The sequence below is a fragment of the Mangifera indica genome, chromosome 10 (assembly GCF_011075055.1).
Source record: "Mangifera indica cultivar Alphonso chromosome 10, CATAS_Mindica_2.1, whole genome shotgun sequence".
Lineage (NCBI taxonomy): Eukaryota > Viridiplantae > Streptophyta > Magnoliopsida > Sapindales > Anacardiaceae > Mangifera > Mangifera indica.
Window position 1 is genome coordinate 13938865 of NC_058146.1, and position 12839 is coordinate 13951703.

The 12839-nt window shown below is 34.0% G+C and overlaps 1 protein-coding gene across 1 annotated transcript; it reads right to left on the minus strand.

Moving 5' to 3' along the window:
* Nucleotides 1-6773: 6773 nt before the first annotated feature.
* On the minus strand, nt 6774-8520 carry LOC123228264 (berberine bridge enzyme-like 21). The gene has a single exon (XM_044653611.1). It carries the CDS (start codon nt 8518-8520, stop codon nt 6916-6918), a length of 1605 nt encoding a protein of 534 aa, XP_044509546.1. The 3' UTR covers nt 6774-6915.
* Between the last annotated feature and the right edge of the window lie 4319 nt (nt 8521-12839).

A 12839-nucleotide genomic window follows, 5' to 3' on the forward strand; every position in this document is an offset into this window, starting at 1 on the left:
AGTTTTAATTTATTGATTATATATATTAATTTGAAAAAATGTCAAATGATTTATTTAAATCGTAAATGATTATATTGCAGTATTGGATATATAAGACTCTGGACACATTACACGATTGGATTGATCTCGTTGATCCCTATTCGTCCCCACGTATGTTTAGGTGGCGTACGCGAGACGTCTCTAGTTGGACTCATATCGATCGTATTTTCACTGGTGATCCGGTATGTACAAGTTAATTATTAAGTCGATTAATTCATTATATGTTACAATTATTTTGACCTATATATCTTCATCATTAGGAGGATGTCACATTCCCTCTTCGTCCATCATCGATCGAGGAGGGTTTACCTTGGTACGATGAGATTCGTGAGTACACCGGTTTATCCGATGCTGATTCCTCCTCATCTTCTTCGATTTCCACTGCGACTAGAGACGGGGTGTCTCCAGCATCAAAACCTTTAGCTGTACCCGTCGAGTCTTCTGAGTCACATGAAGAGCCTATTCAACCTCTTGTTACGGAGTAGCCTATATGTTTCCCTGAAGTTTAGAGCCCACGGACGACAGACCATCCTGGAGACGAGGACTATCCTAGAGTGGAGGACCATCCTGGAGTGGAGGACCGCACTACCCATCATGCCACCGAGCAGTGTCCCCCCATTCGTAGCACCCAGTATTTCTACATTAGATGCTACATTAGCGCACTGGGATGCTACGATTTTACGTGAGATATCGAGTTTTTGTGACGATATCTCTTCCCAGATATCCTGATTACGTGACGATATCTCTTCCCAGATGACTTAATTAGAGGATCATATGACTCGTTTGGAGGACATCGTCACACTTACATATCCAGTCCTCGTTGCTCAGGTTGTAAAACCACTTCTAATTTATTACTTAAAAAAAATGTCTATAGTGTTATTATTCTGACAACTATTATTACATTCGTATAGGAGAGGGATGACGATATCCGACCGATGTCCCCCATTGATACCGCAATACCATCTCATCACTCACACGAGGTTCGTATGACATTTCAAATTTATATTTATTGTTAAATGTCATTATTATATTATAATATTGTTATTTATGAAATGTCACTAATTAAGTTATTATTACTATTATCTTAGGGTAGTCGCTAGGAGGACGCATCGGTTAGCCCTTTTGTTGCATTACCTGTCCGAGCTGAGGTATTTCACTTATCAATGGAACTTTATTTTGTATTTTTTTTGGTTATCGATTAATATAGGGAATATATTTCGTATAGGGTCTTCCTCATGAGGGTCATCCGGTCAGATCTCATACAGGTTCTTTAGATTCTCCACATGAGGTATGATAATTATTATACATTATATCAACTTTTAGATATGATATTATATTTTATATGAAATATCATTTACCATTTTGTCCTTTTCATGTATATAGGGAATCGGTATTGATATATTATCGATCGAGGGTTCTCCCTGAACACCTTCCCCGGAAGTCTAGGTTATAGGGATTTAAGAAATATCATTGATCAATTTGTCTTTAATAGTATATTTTTTTAATGAAGTTTTATCTCTTTTTCAGGACGAGCGACTATGGTTACTTGCTGATATCCCGAGCTCGACCAAAAAGCTTGTGGATATTAGTTCACAGGAGGAGGACTTCCAGGAGGATGTTTCTGAGACCGTCCACATTGAGGTTTGTCAATTATAATTAGTAAATAAATATAATTGACAAATATATGTCACTAAGATATTTTTATATGTAATTATGCAGTCTGTCGAGGGAGCATGCGATGTGGACTTGACCGTGATTCAGGATTCTCCAGCTAAACCTCTTCTCGCATACATGGAGAAAGTAACATAAATCGAATAATATGTATGATTTTGTAGAATGAAATAATGAATTAATAGTTTTTTGTATCATGCAGTTGGTTCGTACAACATGTGGACGGATCGCCCGGAAGGGTCCGCTGGTTCACACCCCGTATACAAATCCACTCAGAGAGAGGGCAAAACGATAACTCATGACGATTCCATCCTCTACGTCACAGCGTGAGGAATCTTTCCTCACATGGTATACCAGAGCTACGGCTTCTAACACACATGATGTCTACTTCATAGGATCGAAGTCGAAGGACAGCTTTTGGAGGCTTGTAGTAGAGTTACGCGAGTGGTTGACCGACGATGTGAGTTGTCTATACTATATAATTTGGTAAAAAACTTGATATATTTATTGATAACTAACACGTGAACTTGTTTATACCATTTTAGCATGTGGATTCCTTTTTGGCTTTATTACGTTGGCATCAGGCTGATCGCCAGTCGATTGTATCACAGCGTTGGACGACTGCCCACACATTCTTTGGAGGCCATATTGAGATGGCTTGGAAGAGTTGGCAGACCACACCGATTGACGAGTTTGAGTTTTTGGGGCTCTTTACGAGGATGGTTGATGCAACGTACACCCCGGGATTACTGTACAAACCATGGGGGTGGTCGATCAGGTATAATATATATATATATATATATATATTTCTATTACATTCAATTGGTTAACGACAACGATAATTAACTAAAATGTGTCATTGTTTATAGGTTTTCATCCCTATAAACTTCGAGAACGCACATTGGGTCGCTAGAGTTATAGATTTTCGTGAGTGGTCGATTACGGTATACGATTCAAAGGTATCATATTCGGGGAATATAGGGACTATTGAGTAGCGGATGCGACTGTATATGACATTCATTCCCACGTTATTAGAGACGATGAGTTTTTGGACAGCTTCGGGGAGGCCTCCACGACGTGATTTCCTCATTTTACATCGAGCAACGGATGTCCCTCAGCAAGGATTGGGCTCCGGTGACTGTGGCGTGTTTATGTTACGATTTTTTGAGTGTTTAGCGTTGTCACGGAGCTACCATTTTCCCCGAGAGTCGTCTACCTCTATGTGTCGATGTTTAGCGGCGCAGTTGTATTTTCATTGTATCGAGTAGCTCACGGATGTATATTTAGTTGACTCATTGTTTATTTATCGTTCTTTCTATGTTTAGATGTATTTATTTATTGTATGTGTGTATGTGTATGATATACTTTATCTATGGTTATATATGGATATGTGATTTTAGTGATGTTACTATTAAGCATGAGTTGATATATTGTAAAACGATGAAATTTGAAAAAACGAAACTGAAATTCGAATTCTAAAAATTGAAAAACCCTAGAATGGTAACAATCGAGAAATTCTTCAAAAATCTGAAAAATACGAGTCGATATATTGTAAAATGGTGAAATTTGAAAAAATAGAATTCAAATTCAAATTCTAAAAGTTGAAAAACCCTAGAATGACAACAATCTAAAAATTCTTCGAAAATCTAAAAAATACGAGTCGATATATCATAAAACGATAAAATTCAAAAAACAGAACTGAAATTCGAATTCTAAAAGTTGAAAAACCCTACAATGGTAACAATCGAAAAATTCTTCAGAAATTTGAAAAATACGAGTCGATATATCGTAAAATAGTAAAATTCGAAAAAACGGAATTGAAATTCGAATTCTAAAAGTTGAAAAACCCTAGAATGACAACAATAAAAAAATTCTTTGAAAATCTGAAAAATACGAGTAGATATATCGTAAAACAGTAAAATTCGAAAAAACGAAACTGAAATTCGAATTCTAAAAGTTGAAAAACCCTAGAATGGCAACAATCGAAAAATTCTTTAAAAATCTAAAAAATACGAGTCGATATATCGTAAAACAGTAAAATTCGAAAAAACGGAATTGAAATTCGAATTCTAAAAATTGAAAAACCCTAGAGTGACAACAATAAAAAAATTCTTCGAAAATCTGAAAAATACGAGTCGATATATAGTAAAACAGTAAAATTCGAAAAAATGGAATTAAAATTCGAATTCTAAAAGTTGAAAAACCCTAGAATGACAACAATTGAAAAATTCTTCGAAAATCTGAAAAATACGAGTCGATATATTGTAAAACAGTAAAATTCAAAAAAACAGAATTGAAATTTGAATTCTAAAAGTTGAAAAACCCTAAAATGGCAACAATCGAAAAATTCTTCGAAAATCTGAAAAATACGAGTCGATATATCGTAAAACAAAAATTGGAAAAAACAGAATTGAAATTTGAATTCTAAAAGTTGAAAAACCCTAGAATGGCAACAATCGAAAAATTCTTCGAAAATCTGAAAAATACAAGTCGATATATCTTAAAACGATAAAATTCAAAAAAACGGAATTGAAATTCGAATTCTAAAAGTTGAAAAACCCTAGAATGACAACAATCGAAAATTTTTTCAGAAATCTGAAATATATGAGTCGATATATCGTAAAATGGTGAAATTCGAAAAAACGGAATGAAAATTCGAATTCTAAAAGTTGAAAAACCCTAGAATGACAATAATCGAAAAATTCTTCAGAAATCTGAAAAATATGTGTCGTTATATCAAAATACCCCCCAATTTTTAATAACATTTCATTTAACCCCTCAATTATCTATTCCTAAAATTTCATTGAGAAATTTATAATGCTCTTAAAATGTTTACTATTAAAATACCCCCTAATTTTAATAAAATTTCATTTAACCCTTTCTAGTTAGTGAGAAGGTTTATATAAATGAAAGAAAGGGTAATTTTGATAGTTTAAAAAAAGTCATGGGCATTTTTACTTAAGAATAGTGAATCTGTCTATTTTTGCTTGAAAATAATGGTTTTAGGCTTTTTTGCTTAATAGGGGGGTATTTTGGCCATTTTAAATAATTTCCCAAAAAAAATTCACACTTACTAAAATTGAATTTTCCAAATAGGGCTCCCAATGAACATAATTCAAAGAAGCATTACAATTCTAATAAGCAACTCTTACCCACCACACCATAGTCCACCAAATAATTCGTCATTGAAATTGTTTGAGCCCAAGAATCTTAAAAAAGGGTTTAAGAAAAGCAAACCTACAAATGAATGGGCTCTTGGGCTGTTGACTTTACTTCACAAAAGTGGGCATCAACAAAACCCAACCACACTAGCCACACCCTCTTCGTTTAACCTAGTGTTTTTCACACCGGATTGAAGTTCTCTTGGTGAGTGAGACAGTTTGATCTAATTGTTGATTGAACGGTTTAACTGTTAATTAAACCAGCTAACCATTTAAATAAATGTTAAAATTAATATTTAAAATAATATTATATAGTTAATTATTAAATATATAATTTGAATTGTTATAACATAAAAATAAAATTAATTTAAAAATATATATGATCTAATTTGTCAGATAAGGTTTTAGGTTTAAGTTTCAATAATAAAATTTAGTAAATGAAAATTTTCAACTAATGTCGATAATTGAATCAAACCCAAATTTTTACCTGAGTAAATCTCCAATCAGGACAGTGTGATCGAATTGAACCATTGTCCAATCTGATCTATCTCTCAAAATAATTTTTTTATTTCATTTTAATAAGTGACGGTGAGTTTTTTAAAACCATGGTTTGACCATCACTATGTAGGCTTTGAAGTCCGTTCCAGCTATGCATCATTAAACAACTCGTTCTTCGCATACTTTAATCATGGATTGAGATGCAAATAGAGGGGGTAAAAGGTAGTCAATTCCAACTATGGATTGAGATGTAATTATGTTAAAATTTTTGAAATAATCTAGTTAATTAAGAGTTTTGGATACTACTTGGAAAAAAAAAACCCAAAATTAATGGATTAAGAGCCATTATATTTAAAAGGTCATTGGGTTATAAACCTATTCATTAGAGGTCTAATTAAACAAACCATATGGGTTCCTAGTGTAGCTTTGTAACCAAAAAAATAAAATGAATATAGCTTTAATAAGTCTCAATCTACCTCCAAGTTGCATAGCCTTTGAAGTAAATGCCAAAAAAAGGGTAATCTCTAAAAGGATTACAATCCTAATTTAGGGTTAAAAGGTTTTCCTATTGATTTAGGTTAAAGGTGCCTATATAAATGCACTTAAATTTGGGATTTTCATATAATTCAGTCTCCTAATAAATGCATTATATACTATAGTGAATTAGTATGTTAATGATCATTAGACACTTTCTAACCTGTATTGTATCCAAAAAAGATATACTTGCAAACCCTTGCAGAATATTTATCTATTGATTTACATTTGATAAAAGTGTAGCATCCACAGACCCATTTTTATTTTTGTATATCAATGTTTCGATGATAGACCTTCGTAATGTTGAGTACTTCATTCCCTTAAATGGATGAGACACAATTTAGTCCCTTAGACGGTCAGAACTAGTTAGTTGTTAGTGAGATAGCCACTCAAACTTTTGCTTGATGATCCTTTGTTGAATATGGGCTCAGTCAACAAGTGAGAGGATCATGCAAACAACCGCGAAGAGAAGATGATTTGATATTATTGACAAAAGAAAGTGATAAAAAATTACGGATACATAATTTTAAGACACTTTTTTAATTTACCTTTTTTCAGAATTCTTTAATAAAATACCTGATCTCTAGCAAATTCATCCAATTTTTATCCCTTCTCTTCTTCCATTCTAGTCCGGGCAAAACACACTCAACTGTGGTGGTATGCAGGAATTTAGTTGACGAGGGGCAAATTAAATAACAAAATGAAGTTACTAAATAAAAACCATAATATTAATTATATTGTTTTATGTTTCACAACATTTTAAACGCATTGCCTAATAAATCTATACAACAAATCTATTATAGGGGTGCCAAGCTGCCATATTTATCAATAATCTTTATCCAGGAGTAGAGCTTTCTCCTTCATCTTAAATGAAGAATAATGCAAGATATTATCGGGATATTAAATAAATAATTTATGTGATTTATTTGTGAATGTTGATAAGGTGAAGTTTATGGACGTTTTACATTTCTCCATGGAACTGTAAGGGCGACTGACAATTGTTAACTATTTCTTATTTGGCAGATTTAGGAGGGATGCTTTGCTCATTTCTGAAGAAGTTTTCAGGATCAAACATTGTCTTCACCTTCACCAATCTCTCATAATTCCCATTGAAATACTTCAACCCATAGACTTCACCTTCCTTGGAACTATCTTTACCATGGTGGTTAATCCCAATATCAACATCTCTATAGTTCAAATATGCACTTCTTGGATTTTTAGACACAAATGGAGTCATGAAACTGTTAAGACTTCTTGCCTGAGATGTGTAGTTCTTTTCAAGTTCAATACTGGGTTCTTTCCAAGTCACCGAGTATTGAATTTTGAACAAGTTCCCAGCTCGGTGTGGCATGGCCGTTTCTGAAGCAGGAATTTCATCCATTCTCCCACCATAAGCATTGAAAACCAACCCAGTTTTTCCCAATTCTATCATTTTTTTCCATAGCAAATTCAGGGAAACTTTCGTAATCGGTTTCTGAACATAATCTGATTTTCTCTTCAAGAAATCAGCCTTGTTGAGATTTCTGTCAAGCAACGCATCCGGTTTAGTCCCATTGTCGAAATTAGCCCACCACAGAACCGAATCAATCCAACTCATCTCCATACAATTTTCTTTCTTCAGCCCCAGTTCAGGAAAATCCTTAGCCAAAAGGGACACAAGGTCATCCGCCTTTCCTAAATACAATGCCAAAACCGATGCTCTGATTGTCTTTGCCTTGTTTCTCGTCATGGGCTGCAAAAGCATTCTCATGAACAAATTCTTATCGGTCGTCGGCGCCACCAGCTGCCATTGATAAACCATATCCGTTGCCTTCTCTTCCAAATACCTTTCAACTCTAAAAACAGTAACCGTCGCTGGAACCGGAACCAACTTGATCTTATACGATAACACAACGCCAAAACTCGCTCCACCGCCGCCTCTAAGCGCCCAAAATAGATCCTCTCCCATCGCTTTACGATCAAGAATTCTCCCCTTGACGTCAACAATCTTAGCATCAACAACATTGTCAGTTGACAAACCATACTTTCGCAGCATGTTTCCGTAACCTCCGCCGCTCAAATGCCCACCAACGCCAACAGTGGGGCAGACGCCGGCGGGAAAGCCGTGCACCTTACTTTTCTCCCAAATCCTGAAATAAACTTCACCCAAAGTAGCGCCAGCTCCGATCCATGCAGACTCGTCCTTCATGTCAACATCTACTGAACGTAAATTAAACATGTCGAGAATAAAGAACGGACTTTCAGAAATATACGAAATCCCCTCATAGTCATGGCCGCCACTGCGGATTTTAAGATGATAACCAACTTGTTTGGAGCAAATCACCGCGGCTTGGACATGAGATTCTTGTAAAGGAGTAATGATGATCAAAGGCTTCAACGTTTGGGAGCCATTGAAACGGGCGTTTCGGATATACGCCTGTAAAACTGAAGTGTAGGAGGGATTTGCTTGAGCGTAGAGTATCTTTGATAGGTCGTCTGTGGAATTTGTTTGCTTTTTTAGGCATTGGAGAAAAGTTTGGTAGACTGAATCTGAAGCACCCCATGTGAGGGACAGATTCAGAAATTGAAACAAGAGAAGAACAAAAATAGGAGAAAGCAACGTCGTTGTTTTCTTCATTGTTTTTAGGTTTTTTGTGCTATGAAGAAAGCTAGAGAGACATTGTATATATACACCATTAATGGCTGTTATCATGAGTCATACTCAACCAAATGCTAGAAAGGAAACAGACTAGCAAATTTAACTACAAATTTAGAGATTTAGGCAAGAAAATTAAACAAAATCTAAAATTACCATATTGACTATTATTAGATTAATCAACCAGCCAAAAAAAATTTCCAACCCAAAATTTGATAATAAGCAATTTCCCACCATTTAAATTTAGAAAGTATTTTGTCTCTCCTCCGTCAAATGGTGATTAATATCACTTAAACCTATATTTACACAAATTAATTTTGACTCCTTTTATACTTTTCATTTTCCTCTCCAACTTCCTTTTCCGCCCTTTTTTCTCCTTTATTACCTAGGAAGTAAATACAGGAAGGGGAAAAAAGGTATGAGAATTATATAAGTATAATATGACAAATGGTAAAAAATATTTCATAAAAAAGGTTAAAAAATTCGAATACTAGAAAAATATAAAATGTATATATATAGGTTTAATATGACACACTGTTAATAATATGTTTTTAAAATTATAGATATATCAATTATACTTTTAATATTTTCACGGATCTCCTAGTTAAAATTAATATAACAATTCATATGTAAAATATTTAATTGATCATTAAAATTAATACATCATATTCAATCACTGTACCACTAGATGAATATACAACAAGATTTATAGAAAATTGGTGTCTTAAATTTATCTATATATCAGATATTAAAAAAATTACAAAAATGACAAAGTTACAAACAATCAAAGGAAAAAATAATAAAAATTCATCTTTTTGGAGAATAACAAAGATGAAGTGTTGAACGCAACAAAAAAAAAACATCGATTTGGTGTAAAAAAATTATATGAAAAATTTTTTGTTGCTGTTGTGAATATGAATTTGATGCAATGAATGGAGAGGTTAGAGATTTTAATAAAAAAGGGGTTTTTGTTATCAGTAATATGGTGATTAATTAAAAATTAAAGGGATACTTTCATATTAATATCATCAATAAATGCCATTACAAATTACTCAAGAAAGAGTGAAAGACTTTGTTCATCAAATCCATGAATACTACTGGTGCATTAGTTAATTCAAAGGGCATCTCCAATAACTCATGATGTTCACAACCAATTTTGAAAGTAGTTTATGAAACATTTGACTCTTTAATCTTTAGTTGATGGTACTCTAAGCGTAAGTCTATCTTAGAGAGAAAACTTAAGCACTTTGTAATTGTTGAACAAATATGAAATTCAAGGCAGTGGATACTTGTTACGAAGTGTCACTTTGTTCAATTGCCTATAATCAATGCATAATTTGAAAGTTTCATTTTTCTTCTTAACAAACAACATTGAAACTCCCTATGGAAAAACCCTAGGCTTGTTAAATCTCTTTTCCACCTGTATTGCAATTGTACCTTTAATTCTTTTAGCATAAGATAAACCATTCTATAAGGGGCCAATGATATGAGAGCTATACCAAGAATCAAATATATTGTGAATTTAATCTTTCTATCAAGTGGCAGCCCTGGTAGATTATCAGGAATACATATGAGAAATCTTTAATCAATAAAATATCTCATATCCTTGATTCACTAACTCTAATGTCCACAAAATGTATTAGATAAGTTTGATATCCCTTTCAAAGAAATCGTCTAGCAACATTAGTGGAGATAACACAAGAATGAATGATATGATGTTTCCTGCATAAACTAAACTCTTGGTTTCCCTGACTTTCTTAAGGTTGCTTCCTTGCGAAAATAATCTATTATAACACAGTGACAAGCTAGCCAATCCATACCTAAAATCACATCAAAATTTTGGATGTTAAAAGGAACTAGATTTACCTCTAACTCATGGGTACCCATTTTTACTATGCAACCCTTATACACATTCTCCACCATAGGAATAGATACCTCAAATTCACATTCCAAGGGCTTTAACTCTGTTGGCATGCTTAGCAAATGCATATGAAACAAAAGAATGAGTAGAACCAAAATCAATTAAAGTGAAAGCCTCTCATTCAAAGATAAGCAACACACTTGTAACCACCTCTAGAGAGGCATTTGCTTCTTGTTTTGTCATAGCAAAAACAAGTGCTTGAGCCTAAGGTCATCCTAGTCCCTTATGTTGATCACTATTACTATAAGTACCATTAGTTTGCCTTTAAGTACCTATAGTAGACCCTTCCCCAGTTTGAGGTCATTGTTGTCTCTAATATCAACCACTATTCTCTTGAAAAATTTGTTTGACTAGTCTTTGAGTGACACTCCCACCTTGAGCTAATAAAGGCCAATCTCATTTAAAATTACCAAACTACCTATAATGATAACAACTCGATGCCTCTTTTTGGCATTGTCTTGAATAAAATCTACCACAACTGTTACATTGCGAGTGTTGACCCTTGCCAACTTATAGTGTGCTTCCCAAGGACCCTTGATTCCAAGTGTTATTGCCCATTAACTCTTGTCATTTAAACTGTCTTTGACCCTTTTGAGATTTGGATCTTGCACTCTGAAAAGATTCACTTGATTGCCCAAAATGTCTACCTTTTTTCATTGGCATTCTATCTTTAAGCTCACTTGTTGCCTAAACACTAACTTTACGCTTGTGTCCTTCGGATTCTTTTCTCTTTACTTCTACAAGACTCCTCTTAATTCTCATAGTTGCCTCTACCAATTTCCCACAATCTGAGTAAGAACTCATAATCACTACTTTTTTAATTCGTCCTTGATGATCATCTTCAAATTTTCTACATTTCTCACTCTCATCACCTACAATCAATGGAGCAAACCGAGGGAGCTCAATGAATTTATTCATATATTCTCCATAGACATTCTTCCTTGGGTCGACCTAATAAATTCACTTCTTTTAGCAACCTAGTACACCTTTGAATAATGGTGATCTAAGAACTCTTGACAAAAATTTTCCTAAGTTATCCTGTAGGTACCCTGTATTTTTGTTGTACCATTTTCCACTAGTGATATACCTTTCCCTCCAAGAGAAAAATAGAAAACCATAATATATGAGTGTTTGAGCACTCTATTACCTCAAATACATGCTCAATTCTAATAATCTATGACTCTGTAATTGTAAGATCTTTAGTCCCATCAAAGTTTTTTGCTCATAATTTTCTTACCCATTCAATTGTGTTGACACTTTCTTGATGCACTGTAACTTGATTTTGAGCCATTTTAGTGACTAATTGAGCCAATATGCCAATAGTTTGCTCCACATTAATCTCATTAGTTTAAGGTTTCACATTCAATTCAACTATTGGTTTAGCTTCTACATTAGGACTATATGCAACTGAGTCTACAGGTGATACTTAAGAATCGAGTTTATGGGCGACCGATTCTCCTATTACTTTATCTCTAGGTTCATTTTCCCTTATTGTAACTTGAGGAGTTAATAAATCTCTAATAGGTCTTGTGCAAGGTTGGCCATGTCGTCTCATATTGATGCCTACAAAATGTAATTAAATTGACTTTAGAAAAACTTATGTGCATAGTTTGTTGTATATTCATCCTATCAGTCTGAGGTTCCACATTCGGTTTAACTACTAGTTCAACCTCTACATTAGGACTATGTGCAACTGAGTCTACATATGGTACTTGAGAATCGGGTATATGGGAGACCAACTCTCTTATTACTTCATCTCTCTCTAGGTTCATTTTCCCTTATTGTAACTTGAGGAGTTAATAAATCTCCAATAGGTCTTGTGCAAGGTTGGTCATGTCGTCTCATATTGATGCCTACAAAATGCAATTAAATTGACTTTAGAAAAACTTATGTGCATAGTTGGTTGTACATTCATCCTATTGGTTTGAGGTTCCACATTCGGTTCAACTACTAGTTCAACCTCTACATTAGGATTATGTGCAATTGAGTCTACATGTGGTACTTGAGAATCGGGTCTATGGGAGACCAACTCTCTTATTACTTCATCTTTAGGCTCATTTTCCCTTCTTGCAACTTGAGGAGTTAATAAATCTTCAATAGGTCTCGTGTGAGGTTAGCCACAATGTCTTATGTTGATATCTACAAAATGCAATTAAACTAACTTTAGAAAAACTTATGTGCATGCTTAATGAAATGCCCTTAGAATTTAAAACCTAAGCTCTGATACCAAGTTAACATGACCCATCTGAACCCTTTAATCCCATAACATTCTAGCACTCTAATAGAACCTAGAAGGTTGAAACACGTCTTGCAAATTGTTTAGAAAAATGATTTTATAGCTACCATAAATCACTTAATTATAACATAATATCTAGGCCTT